The sequence below is a fragment of the Balaenoptera physalus genome (assembly GCF_965194825.1).
Source record: "Balaenoptera physalus genome assembly, chromosome: 2".
Taxonomy (NCBI): Eukaryota; Metazoa; Chordata; class Mammalia; order Artiodactyla; family Balaenopteridae; genus Balaenoptera; species Balaenoptera physalus.
This window is the reverse complement of record NC_138883.1, coordinates 116,120,210-116,140,354: the sequence shown is the minus strand read 5'-3', so window position 1 is coordinate 116,140,354 and position 20,145 is coordinate 116,120,210. Positions and strand designations below refer to the sequence as shown.

Here is a 20,145-nt window from a genome sequence, read left to right as displayed (position 1 = left end):
AGCCCGCACGTCACAACTAGAGAGAGAAAACTCACACACCCCACAACCAGAGAGAAGCCCAAGCTCCGCAATGAAGAGACCACATGCTGCAACGAAAGACTCCCCATGCCTCAATGACCCGATGCAGCCAAAAAATATATATATTAAAAACAAAAGACTAGGATAGGGACTTCCCTGGATGTCCAGTGGGTAACACTCCGCGCTCCCAATGCAGGGGGCCTGGGTTCAATCCCTGGTCAGGGAACTAGATCCCACATGCATGCCGCAACTAAGAAGTCCGCATGCCACAACTAAGAAGCCCTTATGCTGCAACTAAGAAGCCCGCATGTCGCAACTAAGAGTCCTCATGCCGCAACTAAGAAGCCCACATGCTGCAACTAAGAAGCCCTCATGCTGCAACTAAGAAGTCCGCATGGCGCAACTAAAGATCCCACATTCTGCAACGAAGATCCCATGTGCTGCAACTAAGACCTGGCACAGCCAGGATAAATAAATACATAAATTATTTTTTAAAAAGACTAGGATAAAACCAACTGAAAAATCTCAATGATATGCTATTTACAAGAAACATACTTAAATATGTTTAAAAAAAATACAGAAGGTTGAAAGCAAAAGGATAGATATAGCATACAGAGACTAACCAATAGAAAAGTGGTGTAGCTGTAATAATATTAAAATGTACTTTAGGACAACAATCATTACTTCAGGTAAAGGTGTTTCATAATGATGAAATGGTCAAGCCATCAGGGAGCTATAAAAATTCTAACTTTAGAAGAGTCTATTATTATAGCTTCAATACCTGGAAGACAAAAATTCAGTAAGGATGCAACTGATATAAAAAACATGCTTAAAAATCTTATCTCAAAAATAAATAAATAAATAAATAAATAAATAAATAAATAAAAATAAATAACCAAAAAAACCAAGAAAAAACAAGGGGACACTGGTTCGAGCCCTGGTCTGGGAAGATCCCACATGCCGCGGAGCAACTAGGCCTGTGAGCCACAACTATTGAGCCTGTGCGTCTGGAGCCTGTGTTCTGCAACAAGAGAGGCCGCGATAGTGAGAGGCCCACGCACCGCGATGAAGAGTGGCCCCCACTTGCCACAACTGGAGAAAGCCCTCGCACAGAAACAAAGACCCAACACAGCCAAAAATTTTAAAATTAATTAATTAATTAATTTAAAAAACAAAAAAAATCTTATCTGCTTGATGTGTATTGAACCCTGCATTTTACAACTGCCTGAATACACAGTCTTTTCAACTGCACATGGAACATTTGACAAAATTGATCATATGTTGGGCCATTAAGCAAGTCCCTACAAATTTCAGAGGATTGAATATATTGAGAGTATATTCTTTGAGCAGAATAAAGTTAAGCTATAAATCAACATAAAGATAACTAGACAATCCTCAAATGAAAATGGAAAAATATTTTGAACGAAATGATGAGGAAAGTATGACACAACAAAAGTGTGGGTATAGCTAAATTTGTGATTAGAGGAATATTTATAGCTTTAAGTATATATTAATATACATTAATAATATATTAATATACAATACATTATAATACACATTAGAAAGGATACAAGGATAGAAATTATGTAAACTTCCATCTCTCGAAGGTAGGAAAAGAAAACCCAGCAAATTAAACCCAAAGGCAATAGAAAGAAGATAATAAAGAGAAATAAATGAAATGAAAAAGATTTATACAAAAGATAAAAAGCTACAAAGCTAAATTTTAGTTCTTTGAAAAGACAATGCATAAACTCTTAGCAAGAGTGATCAATAAAGAGAATTTTAAAAAAACCAAATCATTCACAAGAAGAAAAACATACACCACAGATACTGCATACATTAAAAAGAAAATAAAAGGCTATTATGGATACCTTGATGCTAATAAATTTGACATTTTAAATTAATCGGGCAAATTCCCACAAAAACACAACTAAGTTAAACTAAGTCAAGGAAAAATAGAAGATCTAAAGAGTTATATCTATTAAAATAGAATCTGTAATTGAAAAAGCTTCTCACAAAGACATCTTCAGGCCCAGATGGTTTTGCCATTGAATATTTCCCAGTGTTTAAGGAAGAAACAACACCAGTCTTTTACAGACTCTGCCAGAGAATGGTAAAGAGTAAATGCTTCAGTACTTTTTTTCCCAAACCGACGAATGAAGATAGTGAAACCCTGAAGTCAATCATGAAAAGGATAAAGGAAAATTTCAGTTCAGGCTATATCATAAGCTTAGATGTAAAAGCCTTAACCAAAATGTTAGTACATTGAATCTGTGCTAATGACAGATGAAAAAAAAAGACTTCATGAGAAAGTTGGTTTTTAATCCATAAATGCAAAGTTGGTTTATGGAAAAAATCGGTTTTTTTGAAAAAATCATTCAAAAATCAGTTGATGTAATTCACCACATTGAACTAATAAAGAAAAAAATATGGTGATCTCAATAAATACAAAAAAAGTTTTAGATAAATTTCAAAAACCACTCACTATTCAAGGAAAAAAAAATCAACCACAGAGTGGAAGAAGATATTTGCAGCTTGGATCTACAATATCTAAAAAGCATCTACAAATCAGTAAGAAAGAGATGGTCAACTCTGTGGGAAAATGAGCACATAATTTAAGCAAGCACCTCACAAGAGAGGATTTCCAAATGACCAATAAACATATGAAAAGGTGACCAACTTCACTAATCATCAGGGAAATGCAAATTGCAATAATAGTGAGGTATATACCCACTAGAATAGCTAAAATGAAAAACATCTTAACAAGGATATAAAGCAGTTGGAACTTTCATACATTACTGGTAGGAGTTTGAGTTAACCTAACAGCTCTCGAAATTATTTGGCAGTACCTATCAAACCTGAACATAAGCATTTCTCATGACTTAGCAGTGCCACTCCAAGATATATACCCAACAGATATACATAGATATCTGTGCCAAAAGACAAAAGAACATTTATATCAGCACTGTTTGAAATAACCCCAAACTGAAAGAAACCTGAATGTCCATCAGCAGTAGAATGAATAAATAAATTGTGGTATATTTGTATAATGGAATACCATATGGCAGTGAGATTAAACTGTTGGTACTCACAAACATAATGTTGAGTGAAAGAAGCCAGAAACAAGAATATTATTGTATTATTGTACTGTATTATTCAAAGATAAATAAAGTTCAAAAATAAATGAAACTTAATTTATGGAATGCATATTATATGTTACCATTAATATAATGTTCAAAAGCAGTTAAGACTAATTTATAGTGATAGAAATACAGATACTGGTTATTTGTGAAAGGTGAAATGAATAGTAGTTGGGAGAGTCTTGAGAGGGAGATAACTGCTGGTTATATTCTATTTCTTGATTTGGGTTCTGGTAAGAAATGTGCATTCACTTTGTCAAAGTCTGTCAAGCTGTACACTTAACGATTTATATACTTTATATATGTGTCATACTTCAATAAAACTTTATTTAAAATATACAAGGAAATTACTTCAGATAGAAAATAACTAAAGACACCCTGCCACCCCTTCCCGCAGAAGAAAAAAAGAAAATAACTAAAAACATATATTGATTTTACAATAAGAACTCAGAGTTCACTTTTTCTCAGTTGAGAATAGTAAAATTAATTTTTCCCTTAATTTCAAGAAATAGAAATTTTTAGCATGTTTGCTTTAGATTAGTTGGTTTCAAATAAAACTATTTTGAAGTTTTTGTTTAATACCTTCAAGTATTTTATTTTTTTGCTTTCACAAGTCTTACTATTAACATTCCCAATGCCCTAGGGATAGCCATAACATTTAAGTAAATAGATTATATGTGTGCATGTGTGTGTCATAGTAATAGGAAGAAGATTGGCTAAAGTTTATTTTGTTTTAATTATTGCAGCAAACATTATTTTATTTCTTTTAACAGTTTATTAAGCATTTGCCATATACCAGATACTGTGCTTGGTATGTTCACCTGTAACTTAATTTTTACAATAGCCCTCTGAGATAGAAAGGTGATATTCCTAGTCCCAGCTAGAATCTAGTTGCAAATATGAAATAACCTAATTCATATAGTGACAATATATGCCTCTGCCTTTAGCTATGACATCAATAGTCAGTTAAACTTCCCTAAAGTTTACATAAACACCGAAGCGTTCTTATGCTTCAGAAATTAGTGACAACTAATTCATTTTAAATCAACAGATTTTCAAATGGTACTTGGTGAATGTTTAACATACAAAGTCTATCCCCTTTCTCCTTCGCTCACATCCCATCTTTATGTGAAGAGATTTTTTTTAACAGGGAAACAGTAATCTGTTGCCACTGCCTCCATTCTGCCCCATTATTTGGCAGGGGTCGGGAGGATTCCTAGTGGAAGAGGATTGAAACTAACAGCTTACATATTTATACTGTCAGCATTTATCATAATTCCCTTTCCTCCCAACTCTCATAACTATGCTTGTAAAACTTGAGGAAAATAAAAAGTAGTTACTCTTATTAAAGAATTGGATAAACATATTTAACAATGTTTGAATGTACTTGGAAACAAAAATTATTTTCCATTTAGTATGATCCAGAGCTATCATCTCGACAGTTTGGGGTTGAATTATCCCGTTTGACCAGTGAAGACCGAACTGTTCCTTTGGTGGTGGAAAAACTCATAAACTACATTGAAATGCATGGATTATACACAGAAGGTATTTACCGAAAGTCTGGTTCAACTAATAAAATCAAGGAGCTTCGACAAGGTCTAGATACAGGTAAGATAGTGCCCTCTAAATCAAGACCAAATAATTTTATTTAAATAGGTCATCTTATGCTCTTAGTTTTCATTACATGTTGATCATTTTCTTGCAGCCAGAAGAGTGCAGTCTTTTCTGTGGTGCTTGTTTTATCATTTGTAGCTTTCAAAAGAGTCTTTGTTTTTATGTGGTCAATTCAGCAAACATACATTGCATATCATTTATACAGGCATTATTAGGTACTTCAGACAGATCTCATTTAATCTTTTTTTAACAGTCTGGTAAGATCATGTCTTTAATTTAGGTTCAGGGAAATTGAATAATGAGCTGTTGATGAGATGCAGGGCACTGTGCTGATGTTTTTGTATTAATTTTCACAACAGATCTTTGTACTAATCTTCCCAAACAGTGATTATTATCCCTGTTTACAGATGAAGAAACTGAGGCTTACAGAGGATCTTGCCCAAAGACTTACCACCAATAAGTGACAAAGCTGGCATTTAACCCATAATCTAAACTATTGCCTGTTAGTCTCTGTTATTCTGACTCCAAGTGGTGCTCTTTCTGATGCATATTCTTGCCTTCCTACATTGATGACATAGTTATTTAAATGGATAAGTAGTGAACTGAACATGTATCTGTGTAGAGCTCTAGCCTCAGTCCTGGAATGTATGCAGAGGTTTGACTTTGGCTTTATGTTCAACTTCTACTCTTCACCACTATTGGAAAGGAATAGATTTTTTTTTTTTTGGTTGCACTCCGCGGCTTGTGGGATCTTAGTTCCCCGTCCAAGGATTGAGCCTGGGCCCTTAGCAGTGAAAGCACGGAGTTCTAACCACTGGACCACCAGGGAATTCCCAGGAATAGAACTTTTTGAATCACATATAGGTGCAAAGTTTGTCTTTGTGTCACCAAGAATCTACCCACAGGCATCATTCATCCTATATCATCCCAATCATCTCATGTATAACCCTAGGGAGTTTATAAGTGAAGCAGAGTAAAGATTTTCTTCACATTTCCTAAGCTCAATTATCACTGTCATTTCATCTCTGAGAATGACTTAAAATCAGTCTGATTTTTAGAAACTGTCCTTTGGGCCTTTTTTATGTTTGTCATCTAAAGCATCACTACTAGAAGTATCGTTCACAGACCAATCTACAAGAGAAGTACAGAAATTGAGAAAAAGCATTTAGAAACATTTATAGCAATTTAACAGTGCCTTGACATGAAAACTTGTGATCCTTTATTTTACACATCTGTCAGTCCGCGACATTTGAAAAACAACCAACAAACAACAACTGTTCCTTTACCACAGTAGGAGCACTGTTCCAAAGCATGGAATTAGATTGTAGAAGATAGTTTGATTAAGAACATGAAGGCATTTTTCAGTCATGATAGTTTCTAAAGTGAATTATTTGACTCTCTGCATGTTTTGGCTTTCTTATCTAACTCTTGTCTCTGAATAGATGCTGAGAATGTAAACCTAGATGACTATAGCATACACGTCATTGCAAGTGTATTCAAACAATGGCTTCGTGATTTGCCCAATCCACTCATGACCTTTGAACTCTATGAGGAATTTCTTCGAGCTATGGGTAAACACAGGCTTCCTGGGTTCAGGGAAGATCTGCACTTGGGAAAGGAATGCCATCTTCATATTAGATTATTTAGCCATCCTCTCAGTTGGTTTAGTTCATATAGATCCAAAAGTAATACAGTCAATACAAAACTGCCAGTGAACTCTCACCTATTCAAATGTTGACTTTTTTAGAAACTCATTAAAATGTCAGTGTCCTAAAAAGTTTCTGAGCAGGTCACCTAGTTGCTTCTTACAAAGAGATTGAAAGACTAAGGTTATAAACAAATTTAAAAATTAAATAGGAGATTTATGTTCATTTAAATTGTGAATCTAGGCAAGAACTCAGTGTAAAGTTGGCTGTCTATTTTAAGCCATGCCTAACATGTTGGTTTAGTTTTTCAGTGCTACAGATGTGTAGGATATTGATGAAGGCCTACCTAGAAGTGTTTAGGCCCTGAGGCGTGACTCCTCAATTCCCATAAGACTGATTTATAACTTATATAGCAATTGATTAATTTTAATGGGGAATTGGTTTGCCACAAAATGCCTGAAAAACTAGGGCATCTCTTGCCCCTTGCTGTAATCAAGAATTACTGGGCTATAGATTAAAACTCAGGAGACTGCTTAGAAAGTATAGAACTCAAGCAAAGGGAGATTAGTGGTAACTGTGAGTTGTTCTTCTGCTATACAGGTATAGCTAAAACTCCTAAAAATCAACCCTAGAGCCAGTCTCCCTTGCTACTTAGTGTCTGTCCAGAAGGAATATGTAGTGTATAAGAGAGGATAGTCATTCTTATTTGCTGCTCTTACTGCTTTCAGGCCTTCAGGAGAGGAAAGAGACAATCCGTGGTGTCTACTCTGTGATTGACCAACTCTCCCGAACTCATCTCAATACCCTGGAACGCCTCATCTTTCATCTAGTCAGGTAACTTCAAGAAACAAAGGAACACTTAACAGTTTCTCTTGGATTCTTTTAAACAAATGAAGAGCTCCTTCGTATGAAAAACTGACAGATCTTTTTTTTCCTGTTGATAAAGTCAATGCCTCAAACAGGTGGTTATGATCCCTTGGAGCAGAAATCCTCAGCTGAGTTAGATTGCATGGCAGGTGCTTCTCTGCCCTATTTGGGCCATGTAACACCTCAGTCTCATAGTGGCACTGTGTAGCCTAGCCTATTATCTAACTCCCGAGCTAGAAGGGCTGTGTGTCTGTTGACATAACCTAATTCATAGGAGGAGGGTTCAGATGGAGCTCAGGAATTGACTGACCAAAGAGAATTCAGGGGTAGCCTCTCTTCTTCTGAGTGTAAATATTAGCAATAGTTGGGAAGAAAGCCATCTTTCTCTTTGGATAAATGTCTTATGTAACTGTTTGAAAATGCCTTAAAGTGTCTACATTCTGTAGACATGTTCATCTCGTAACGGTGACCTGGGGCAGTGAGTCACAAATTTTTCCTTGATCAGCTATCTGCTTGCCTGAATTGCTTCAAGGAACAGAGTAAAAGTACACTTTCCAGAGGCAAAGGAACAGCTTTGGGAAAAGTCTACAGTATCTTCCTTCAACTGATAGGAATATCTTTCCAGTACTATGCAGTTGATGTCATTGATCTTTCTCTCGTCTCTTCTGCCTACCTCCCTGCAATTTTCCTTTTTCATCCTAGTTCCACTTGTTTTTTTTGTTTCTTAGGATTGCTCTACAGGAAGACACTAATCGAATGTCTGCTAATGCTTTGGCCATTGTATTTGCACCCTGCATTCTCCGCTGCCCTGACACCATCGACCCACTACAAAGTGTGCAGGACATCAGTAAGACTACCACGTAAGGCCAGTCACCATCACCTCTGCAAGACCCCAGGGACTTCTGAGTCAGTGTAGTCACTATCCAGATATCAAACATAGTGAATGATTTCTTTTTTTTTTCTTTTTCTTTTTTTTGACTGTGCTGCGCATCTTGCAGGGATCTTAGTTCCCTGACCAGGGATTGAACCCAGGCCCCCTGCAGTGGAAGTGCAGAGTCCTAACCGCTGGACCGCCAGGGAATTCCCCTAGCAAATGATTTTTTTTTTTTAAGTTCATATGTTTTTAATAAGATTGCTAGGTGCCACTGGGCTTTTTTATGCTGAAGATGAAAAATTCCTTTAGGTTCTATTCAACTAAGCATCATTTGTTTTGAAGGGCCTTATATTTTAAATTCGGCTTTTCTTTAGGAATGATTATAGTTTCCAAATGTATTTTAAAATACCATTTTGCCAAATTACATATACTTTGTGTTTCCTGTAATCTAGTCTAACTGTAGTCTTATGGCTCCAAATCCCTTTAGTCTTAATACTTCAATATTCCTGTATTTCACCTTGGCCTTTTTTCATGGACCTCTGATTTCCTTCTAGAGTGGTGATTCTTAACCTTTTCTGCAAAAGGAGCTTTCCCCAAAAAAGCCTAGTGTTTGTGTCCCATTCCCAGAGAGTGATTTAATTGGTCGGGGGTGTGGCCTAGGCATTGGGACTTATAACTGCTCCTCAGATGGATACTAAAGTGCAGCCAAAGTTGTGAACCACCATTATAAACCCTGTCTCTGAGCTCATAAAATAAGGGATGTTGATTTTTCTTTTATCCTCCAACTATCTACCACTAAACTTAGCTGAAAAATAGTCTGCGGGTGCTACAATTTCTTTGATTGACTTAAGCACTTAACAGTTTTCTCTTTTCCTGTTTCAGCTGCGTGGAGCTGATTGTTGTGGAACAAATGAATAAATATAAGGCTCGTCTCAAAGACATCAGTAGCCTGGAATTTGCTGAGAATAAGGCAAAGACCAGGCTGTCACTGATTCGTAGATCAATGGTAAGATGTAGGACATGGAATCACAGGGGGAAATGGGAGCCTTCCTCAGATTTTAAGTACACATTATGATGTGTAGAGAGAGATTATTCTCTGAATCTTTTTCACATGGAACAAGTGAAAAAAAAAAAGTCACCTTATCTCAGGGTACTATGTATGCCTCATGTTTGTTCTTTGAGCTGTCTTTAGTTATATACACAGAATACAGTTAACTATGAAGAATTTTTAAAATCAAGTATTTGGGTAAAATGTTGGTGGTTTAATAATTTGCCCTGTTTTCTTTTCCTGTCCTTTCTATGAAAACGTAACCCACCCTAACTTTTGAGTCTACTTTCTTCCACCGTCTGTTCCCAACCTCAACCATGTCACTTTTGGTGGTCCTGCCAATAGTTCTGGGATGTAGAGGACTTAATCACTTGCAAGAATGTGAGTCATAGGATACAGAACTCCACTATGAGTGTACTATTATCAAATAAAGATTTCTTTGAGGGCTTATTGCTAGGTTTTGAAAAAAGCCTTACAAAAATGATAATTTATTTCTTCCATTTGCCCATTTGTCTGTTTAATATCTTCCTTTGTAACCGGTGACCTATATATAAACAACTCCAGTTCACACTGACCAATAATCAGTAGGGTCTGGATAACAGGAAACCTATTGCTGCATTAAAGTTTAATTATTGCCCATTTACTACCCTTCCCCTGAATTGTAAAACAAAATTGTATTAGTGAACACCCAATCAGATCCCCAGTAAATCTCTAAAGAGAAGCAGGCTTCCCCATCATTGTGCCCATGTTTTTGCAGAGACCCAGCAATACTTCCTCTATACTTGGTAGTTTATACTCAGGTTAGCATTAAAGTAACTCTGTTTCTTCCTTTACTATTAAACTGCCTGGCACAGGGCAAGTGCACAACAAATGTCTGTAGATTAAGTTAATGAAGGGTGTTCTCTAAAAACAAACATAAACACAGAATTTCTCCAGTCGGTAAAGGTATTAAATAAAGCTCATCACAGAACACAGAACACAGAATCTTTTCTCCAGGAAATGAAAACAGAAACCCCATTTAAAAGTGAAACCCTTTCTGTAGTATGAATTTTTATGAACTCAGTTCTGAGAGGCCCAAGTTAGCAGTGCCCATCCAGGGAAGACGGGAAGAGACCTTTTACTATAAAGCTACTTTTCAAAGCAGGTAGACGAGCTGTGCTTTTTTGCTTATGTTGCAGAAGACAGATATATTCATTCCATTGAAAGATTAAACCTCTTTAATGGGGCAATGACATGTACATTCTAACCTTCTGCTTTCCTTTTCATGTCCTTCCTAATCCAGAAACCTGTACTAATTGCAGTTAGATTTATGAGCATTACCCGCAATTCAGTCTCGGTATGTATTAATATTGCAATGTGTCACAGCCACTTTACATTATTGTCTCTCATCCATCCAGGAGTTGTTCTGCTCTGTCTATCATCCATGCCTGTCCACCCTCCATGTGCAGCCCCAATTCAGGTCCCACTTCCTGATCAGCTTTTCTCTTACTCTCTTTCTTTAGAACCTTTATTTTCTTTCCTCTGTGTCATGCAGTTGAACAGTGTCCATTTATAATATACTGGTTTTTCCTCTTTGTCAAATAAGCCTCTTTGTGGATTTCTTCTTTGGTTGGATCATTGAAAGGTGAACATTGAAAGCATTGAGGTATCAAATTTCTGCTCTGTGAGCTTTGTTCTCATCAGTCTCTTCCTTTATTACATAAGAACCTATTACTGTTTTTAGCATCCTCCATCATTAGAAATGCTTATTTGCCCATTCCTATCTGTGACTTTGATGGTGTCTTCCTAGACGTAGAAGTATGACTGTTATCTACTCAGCAGTTTTTAGACAGTAGCTGCAAGTAGAAGTATGACTGTTATCTACTCAGCAGTTTTTAGACAGTAGCTGCAAGTAGTAGTGAGCAAATTGATGGACTGGTTCTAGACTTAAATAATAATAGTATAATAGATCTCATACCAGGATTTCATACAAAAAAAAGAATGGAGAGATGGAACACCAATATATATGGAAACTAATTGCAAAGACTATCCATCTATGTGTAACCAGTTCATTAAGGATGCCAGTTTGCTGGGATACAAATGTCAGTCAGTTTTGCTTTTTATCTAGTAACTGCCTTCCAACTCTACCATGTCAAAATCCCCTTTCCTACTGGATATCAACTACCTTAACAGCATCTTGTGACTATTCCATAATTTTTAAATGCTCTAGTCTTAGTCCAGTATTTAAGACTTAGTTCTCTTCATATTATCTCTTCATATTATAATGTCAGTCACAGGCTTGATCCAGTACTCATCACTTTCTTCCAGGATAGACTAGACCTTAATCTGGGGCTGAAAACTTTGGGGGTGAGTGAGTAGGTTCTTTTTGTCACACACTTCTGCCCTCCCTCTTTCTTTCCTTTTTTTTTTTAATTTCTAAATTCCAGAACATACCTGGCTCCAAGAGTTGGTTTTTTTGTTTTTGTTCTTTTAAATTATTTATTTATTTATTTATTTATATTTTGTCTGCGTTGGGTCTTCGTTGCTGCGCGTGGGCTTTCTCTAGTTGCGGCGAGTGGGGGCTACTCTTTGTTGCGGTGCGCGGGCCTCTCATTGTGGTGGCTTGTCTTTGTTGCAGAGTATGGGCTCTAGGCACGCAGGCTTCAGTAGTTGTGGCACGTGGGCTCAGTAGTTGTGGCTCACGGGCTCTAGAGCGCAGGTTCAGTAGTTGTGGCGCACGGGCTTAGTTGCTCCACGGCATGTGGGATCTTCCCGGACCAGGGCTCGAACCCATGTCCCCTGCCTTGGCAGGCGGATTCTTAACCACTGCACCACCAAGGAAGTCCCTGCCCTCCCTCTTTCTTGTGCTGTTTCTTCCTCTGGTGTTGAAACTGAGAGGAGTGATATAGGAGAGGCAGAATTCTACGTGATATGCCAGTATTGAGGTGACAGTCTTCTCGGTTGTTCAGCACTACTATTCAAGCTCATTGTCAATAGGCTAAATGAAGATAAGTGGTATCTCCAATTGACCCTGCTGACAGTGAGCAGAAGGCTCTAGGCATTGGCAGCCCCTTGCTTTGGTTACACCTTCTGGCTAAACCTGACGGATGGCATTCATACCGTGTGACTCTGATACGTATGTCTTTTTTTTGCCTCAAGACTTTACCCAATCAGATCTACCTCCCGTGGCCAGTTCTAGGGCCTACAGGCACATTGGGGGAAAGGTTACATTTTTCATACCTCTTGGTTCCCAAGAACTCAAGGTGGGTAAGTCTTGCCTACCTCTCTATCTGACTCTTCCCACCACACTCTTTCCCCACTTCTCTTTTCCCCTATGTATGTAACAGAGTTGCAAATCAGTAAGTCTTTTGCCTATACAGACAACCAAACGGAATGAAATACCAGTCTCCCTTTCTTTTAGATGAACTCAAACCTTGATTCTTAACCTTCTGGATTCAGTGATGACACTGCCTTTTTCCTGTAAGAGGGGAGGGAATATCCTCTTTTCATAAACTCTATGTTTCCCTGAAATCCCAGTAACCCCTCTTTCTTTTTAGCCTTTTTAGATTTACATTGAGGGAAAGGTGTTAGAATATTGATCACAGTATTGGTTCAAAAAAATGAAATTCTCAGTAAGCCCTGAGAGGAGAAGCTGGTACCAACTACTCTTGGCTCCTTAAAGCTAGAAGAAAGGGTAGTTAATTATCCTCAGCTTTGGATCTTAGCCACAAGTTTGGAACAAGAGGAAAAATTCCACTTAACATCCTATTGCATATGCATCTAGCTGTAGAAAAGGTGTTAGTCCCAGACTTAAGAACAAGACCATGTCTAGGACGTATTTGGTATTCATTCAGCATCTAAGGGATTGAATCTAAGAATTGAATCTAGGAAAGAGCAGTGAGTTTTAGGATATTCACTACAAATAAACTAATGAAAGTCAATAGTATTCAGGTCTTCATAGATGAAAAAAATTGCTATTCTGTAATTAAATACAATGGTGACTTTGCTGAAATGAAGAGTGAAATGAATTTTCGAAAAGTATGTTATATTATTGCCAATGTGAAAAGTCATTTGGGTTGGGTGTTGAACGATGAGTAGTAATTTAACAAATGGTGAGAAGACAGGGGAACGACAATTCCAGAGGCAAAGAAGCACGAAACAGATATCTGTGAATAATGACTGCCTTGTGTAGCTGGAGCTGGGCAGGTGGTGTGGAAGTGGCAGAAGAGTTTGGAAAGGTAGACTGGAACCAGATGTGCAGCATTAAGAATTTTGAATTTTCCCGTTTTGAAGCACTTGGGAGCTATGGAAAGGTTTTGAAGTAGGGGAATGTCACCATCATTTCTTTTAGAAAAATAGCTGGTAGCATTCTAAAGAAGAATGGATTAGAGATGGGCAAGACTGGCAGCCATATATCAGTTAGGAGACTCTTGACTTGCAAGTAATCATATTTGCCATCACTATAATAGGTTGAATCCTGATCATGTCATTTTGAAAATACATTTCTGCTACCATGTACTTTCCACAGAATTAGATTTATGGAGCATAATCTTTGACTAGGCTATTCCCAGAGTAGGGTTTCGGAATATGATATGCTCACAGTCCATCCAGTTATGCCTCTTCTATAACAAATGGGGTTTTTTTTTTGTAACTTATTTTTGTTATAATTCTAAGCATAAGTATTGATTTAGTATGATTTAAGATAATATAATATGAAGAATATAATTTGAAATAAAGTTTACTAATCTATAGAACCCTCACAAATTATCCTCTTGAAAGATGTTACACACAAAGGTTTTCATAGCCAAACAAAGTTTAGGATATAATGTGCAGTACTTCCAAAACTTTTAACTGTGGAGTGCTTTCTTCATAATGAGTCTAGTTGAACAGGGGTTCTAAAAAAGGCATTTTAAAAACAACATTCTAATTTTTAAAAATAGTATCAGTTGCTATTTTATGTACTTAGTTTGGAATTTTGAATTTGCTGTAAGTCTTTTCAGGATTTTCTTGCTGCGCTCGTAGTGGTTGGCAGTACTTATAAATTTTGCGTCATCTAGGCTTGTTGAAGAACTTACCTGCATGTCTCTGTTAGAAATTTGCATACTTGCAATTCTTTATCATTGTGGATCTGTGGGGGTGAGCTATGCAACTGACAACACCAAAAGAAGCAAGAAATGCCCTTCCAGAAGTTAAGTATTAATAATTGGAAAGTTAAAAATCAATTGAAATGTGGCAGCCTTGAAGAGCTCCAAAGGAAAAAGATATTCCAAGTGTAGACTTGATTCTAGCAAAGGGTCCTGTCACTTCCTTATGTTAGTGCATGCTGTCTGAGTCTACTGTTCACATTCAGGTGACTTGACATAATAAGAATCAGACCCAGAGAATGAAGATTTTCTGAGAATATAGAAGTGTTCGTACTGTTTCTGGTACTGACCAGAAGGTATTTTTGTAGTATTAATCTTTTTTTTTTTTAAAGATATAATTGACATATAACATTCTTAGTTTTAGGTATAGCACAATGATTTGATATATGTATATATAGTGAAGTGATTATCATAATAAGCTTAGCTAACATTCATCACCACATACAGTTAATAATTTTTTCTTGTGATAAGAACGTGTAGTGTTCTCTTTGATAACACCACAACCAGAAGACCCTTGCTTTTTCTATTCCTCCAGAACCCTCTTTCAGAGATCATGATGGTAAGCAAGAGGCATTACTTGAGGATCCACATGCAGGAAACATGCAGCACCAGTGGTGAGGAGGATTAGGCACAGGACCTCTTTGGGAGAGTAGGCAAAAGGAGAACAGTATTTGTGCTCTTTTTTGCAAATTGTGAAAGAAGCATCTCTTTAGAAGCCTTGAAATCATCTCTCTCAGATGTGGACAAACGGGAAGAAAAGTTATGTAGGGAATTCTTGTAGATAGAATTCCATAGAACTACAGTAATATCTGTCAAGGGAACGTGACGCTTTTCAAGAGGCCTGAAAATTAGGTTTGGCGGAATAAAAGGCAGAAGTTAGGAAGTAAGGAAATATAAGGATTCTGTGATCTTGGGATGATAGGATTATATGTGAGAGAAGAGAAGGTAAAGATTTACAAACAGCAGAGTGAGTGAGCCAGGTGGGTTGAGTGTTTAGAGAGTAAAAAGTACAGAATACTAGACAAGAATAAATGATGGTGGCTCCCTATGCAATTTTTCCTGCTAGATCTACCAGTTGTATCCTAAAAATCGATTGTTAAATATTTTCATTTCACTCTTATATCTCCTTTTTTAAAAAATTCAGATTTGAAGCTTAATACTAGCTCTTTTTGTATAATGATGTACTCAGTGCTTTTAAAGAAGCTGTTTTCTCACAGAACTTGAAAGATAAACTATATTTATCATTTTCAAATGACTGGAATTATTTCTTTCTCTTATAGTATATAATATCTTTTAAAATTAGGCATTTGATAAATCTAAGATCTTGTGTTTCTGCGTAAAAGACACATTTACATACTTGTTTCATGCTCATTGTGGAAAAATTTGAACAGTAGGGTAAAGTGCAAAAAGCAGGAAGAAAATCACAGTTTTCTATTAATATTTTAGAATACTTATATTTCCCTTGAACTTTTTCCTTATGTATATGTAGTGAAGTTATGACAGTCCTATGGTATTCATAGTTTTATGTTTCTTTTATTATTTTAGGAAGATTTTTGTAGAGCTAAAACATGAATTCAATTCAGTATTGTAAATCCATTTAATATTTTTAAACTTACAGTTTTACTAAATAAAAATGAGACTACCTTCCATATATGTTTCTTCAGAGGTACTTCTCATTTTAGAGTACACTTTAGACACATCTTTTTTTCCTTCCCGTTCTCTTCTGCAGATGAGACCTGTCTTCCTAGCCCCACTCATTGATTCATTTTCATTTATTCTCATTCATTATTTCAACAAAAGTGTAACAGTTCTGTTGTGTTTTAGGCACTTGTGCTAGGTGCTGGAGGTATAGAAATGACAAGATCTCTTCTTTAGATAAATTAACAGTCTAGTAAGCAAAGATACAAATAATTGTAGTTCAGTTTACTAAATCTCATCTTGTCTGTTCAGAAAGCTGTAGGGAAGCATAGAGAGCTAGGTGACTTAATACCTGAGAACACTGAATAAACTTCAATGGCTAGAATGTAAGATTTCTTGGTAAGAATGAAGGAAGGGAAGAGTGATAAGATATAATGAAATAGCAAATAAGTTTTTGGGTTCTTAAATTCCAGGATTAGTAGTTTGGATTTGATCTTTTTAGGCCTTGAGAGGCCATCAAAGATTGTCTAAGAGTTTCCTCTTTTAAAAACACTGGACATAAAGTTTCACAGGAATTTTACCAACCCTTTAAAAACATAACAATACAATTTATTCTGTTTCAGAGCTGAGAGGGAAAAGGTCTTTTTTTATGAAAAGAGTGTAACATTGGTACTATTTAACACCCCACCCAAAAAAGAAAAACTAACAAAAATTTTACACAAAAGTATTAAAGGCAGCAGAGTACAGGATGGGCTCTGGACTAAACTTTTGTGTTTAAATCCCAGCACCAGATTACTAGCTATTGTGACATAGGCAGGTCATTTAATCTCCATGCCTCAGTTTTCTCATGTATAAACTGGAGTTAATAGTACCAGACTCACAGGATTAAATGAGTTTATACTTGTAAAGCGATAGAAAAGGACTTGATACAGAGATATGTATATATTTACACACATATATATATACATATGTGTATATCAATAAAACACTTGATATATAAATTCAGAACTGCCTCATCTGTGAATATTAATCCCAAAATCCCAAGTTAAAATATTAGCAAGCATTAGCTCAGTGGCCCATAAATATAAACTTTGACTAAGTGTGATTTAACCCAGGAATGCAAGAATGATTCAATTAGCATAATTCACCATGTTAATTGATCTGTAGGAAAAAAATCATATAATCCTCATAGATATTTAAGAGGCATTTGATATAATTATACAGGTATTATTTTTTTTAATTCTTATTAAAATAGGGATATATCTATAATTCCTTAGCATGATAAAATATATCTGTTTTATCCCCCAAACCAGTATCTTGCTTAATGGAGAAACATTGGAAGCTTTCTAATTAAAACTGGGAAAAGGCAAGAATGTCCATTATCCTCACTGTTATTTGACCTGGATCTGGAGGTACTATCTAATGCAATTAGGTAATAAAAAGGAATCAGAGGTATAAAACTTAGAAGAAGAGGTAAAATTATCACTTTTCATTATGATTGTATATATGCAAAACTCAAGAAAATCAACCAAAAAGTAATTAAAATTATAGGGTATCTGAGTACAATTGATAACTTTGATATATACTACCCATTGGATGATATAATGGAGGAAAAATGCCCATTTTTCTTAGCACACACATGCACTCAAAACAGCAACATAAAATACCAAAGAATATACTTAATGAAGAAATGTAGAACAAGAAATGTGGAAGATTTATACAGAGAGAGTCTTAAACCCCAAGAATTACAAAAGAAGATTTGAACAAATAAATGCATTTGGAAAGGAAGACTGAATATATAAAAATGTTAGTTCTCCCTAAATTCATCTATTCATTTATTGTTCTAACACCCAACAGGATGGAGAGAGGATCTGTTGAGACTCACCTAAACTTTCAGACTCATAAGACTACCGTGAGCTACACTTGGCATCAGAATCACGTAGAAGAATATGGGACAGGAAGCACAGCATGCCAGCAGACAACATAGGTCTTCCTTTTATGCCAGAGTCGTCGTAGCAAGCCATGCTGCCACGCCACCATCAGGGTGTTAGTTATATCTTTAGTCTCCCAAGTCACAGCTCAAGTGCAAGGAAAAAGAGGTCCACATTTAGTGGTTGCAGATCTGTTCTGCCTTAGAAGTTTCACGCCTCCGCAGGAGTCAGTATCTCTCATAAAATTCTAGACGTAGTTTCCAGGGTCCCTGCAAGGGATATGTCTAATTACAGCAGACTCCACACTCAAAGAGTCTAAATATATAGGTTCCAGCCAGATATTTATAATTTATCATTCCTTCTTCAGATGCCAATCAGGGTAATTTTTGCCAGAAGCAGTGTTATCTAGTAACATCATTTACATGCTACCTTTATCAGGCTTCCAGGGTGCTGAGCTAGAACATGGACCAAAGATCAAATTCTCATAGACAAGGAAAGAGTTTTGTAACATTTTACCTACAGATGTGATGTCAATAAAAACAACAAAAGAATATTTGGGGGGACCTTGACAAGATGCTACTAAAATTCATAATAAGAAAATAAGGAAGCAGGAAAACTAAGAAAATCCTTAAAAAAGAAAAAGAAAGGATCATAAACATTAAAGTGAGTGGCATTTCAGAGGTATACTATTCAATAAATGGTGAAGGAAAAAAGGATAGTCATGTGGAGAAAAAACAAGAAAAATGTTGATCTAAATCAAAGACTAAAAATTTAATAAAAGTGCTAGGAGTATAGTCATCTCTCAGTATCCACAGGGAATACTGTGATAGGGGTTTCAGAACCCCCACCCCTACAGATACCAAATTTCTAGGATGCTCAGGTTCATTATGTAAAATGGCATAGGGCTTCCCTGGTGGCCCAGTGGTTAAGAATCGGCCTGCCACTGCAGGGGACACGGGTTCGAGCCCTGGTCCGGGAAGATCCCACATGCCGCGGAGCAACTAAGCCCATGCACCACAACTACTGAGCCTGAGCTCTAGCGCCCATGAGCCACAGCTACTGAGCCCATGTGCCACAACTACTGAAGCCCACATGCCTAGAGCCTGTGCTCTGCAACAAGAGAAGCCACTGCAATGAGAAGCCTGTGCACCACAACGAAGAGTAGCCCCCGCTTGTTGCAACTAGAGAAAGCCCACGCAGCAATGAAGACCCAACGCAGGCAAAAATAAACAAACAAAATAAATAAAGTTCCTGTTTAAAAAAAATGGCATAGTATTTGCATATAACCTACACACATCCTCCCATTATACTTTTTTTTTAAATTAATTAATTTATTTATTTATGGCTGTGTTGGGTCTTCATTTCTGTGCGAGGGCTTTCTCTAGTTGTGGCAAGTGGGGGCCGCTCTTCATCGCGGTGCACGGGCCTCTCATTATCACGGCCTCTCTTGTTGCGGAGCACAGGCTCCAGACGCGCAGGCTCAGTAATTGTGGCTCACGGGCCTAGTTGCTCCGCGGCATGTGGGATCTTCCCAGACCAGGGCTCGAACCCATGTCCCCTGCGTTGGCAGGCAGATTCTCAACCACTGTGCCACCAGGGAAGCCCTATACTTTATTTTTTATTTGAAGTATAATTGATTTACAATATTCAAGTGTACAGTATACTGATTTGATATTTTTATACATTACAAAATGATCACCACGATAAGTGTAGTTACCATCTGTCACCATAGAAAGTTATTACAATATTATTGACTATATTCCCTATGCTGTACATTACATCCACATGACTTATTTACTTTATAACTGGAAGTTTGTACCTTTTAATCTCCCTCACCTATTTAGCTCATCCCCCTACCCCCTTCCTCTTTGGCAACCACCAGTTCTTTGCATCTGTTAATCACTTTCTGTTTTGTTATGTTTGTTTTTTTAGATTCCACATATAAGCGAAATCATGCATTACTTGTCTTTCTGTGTTTGACTTATTTCACATAGCATAATCTAGGTCCATCCATGTTGTTGCTAATGACAGGATTTCATTCTTTTTTATGATTGAGTAATATTCCATTGTGTCTGTGTGTATGTGTATATACGCATACATATTTATACTTCATTTTCTTTATCCATTCATCTATCAGTGGATACTTAGGTTGCTTTCATATGTGGGCTATTGTAAATAATGCTGCAGTGAACATAGGGGTGTATATATCTTTTCAAATTAGTGTTTTTGTTTTATCTGGATAAATA

At 36.7% G+C, this 20,145-nt stretch overlaps 1 protein-coding gene across 13 annotated transcripts in view; it reads left to right on the top strand.

Moving 5' to 3' along the window:
- Nucleotides 1–20,145, top strand: part of MYO9A (myosin IXA) — a 285,101-nt gene that overhangs the window by 244,940 nt on the left and 20,016 nt on the right. For 11 of the 13 annotated variants that reach the window (XM_082443570.1, XM_082443569.1, XM_082443573.1 and 8 more), the window contains 6 exons: nucleotides 4,574–4,766; nucleotides 6,215–6,343; nucleotides 7,147–7,252; nucleotides 8,014–8,145; nucleotides 9,042–9,165; nucleotides 10,490–10,543. In XM_082443570.1, coding sequence (XP_082299696.1) covers nucleotides 4,574–4,766; nucleotides 6,215–6,343; nucleotides 7,147–7,252; nucleotides 8,014–8,145; nucleotides 9,042–9,165; nucleotides 10,490–10,543 — 738 coding nt within the window. The remainder of the gene's footprint in view (nucleotides 1–4,573; nucleotides 4,767–6,214; nucleotides 6,344–7,146; nucleotides 7,253–8,013; nucleotides 8,146–9,041; nucleotides 9,166–10,489; nucleotides 10,544–20,145) is intronic. The other 2 variants (XM_082443563.1, XM_082443572.1) reach the window with 1 other exon arrangement.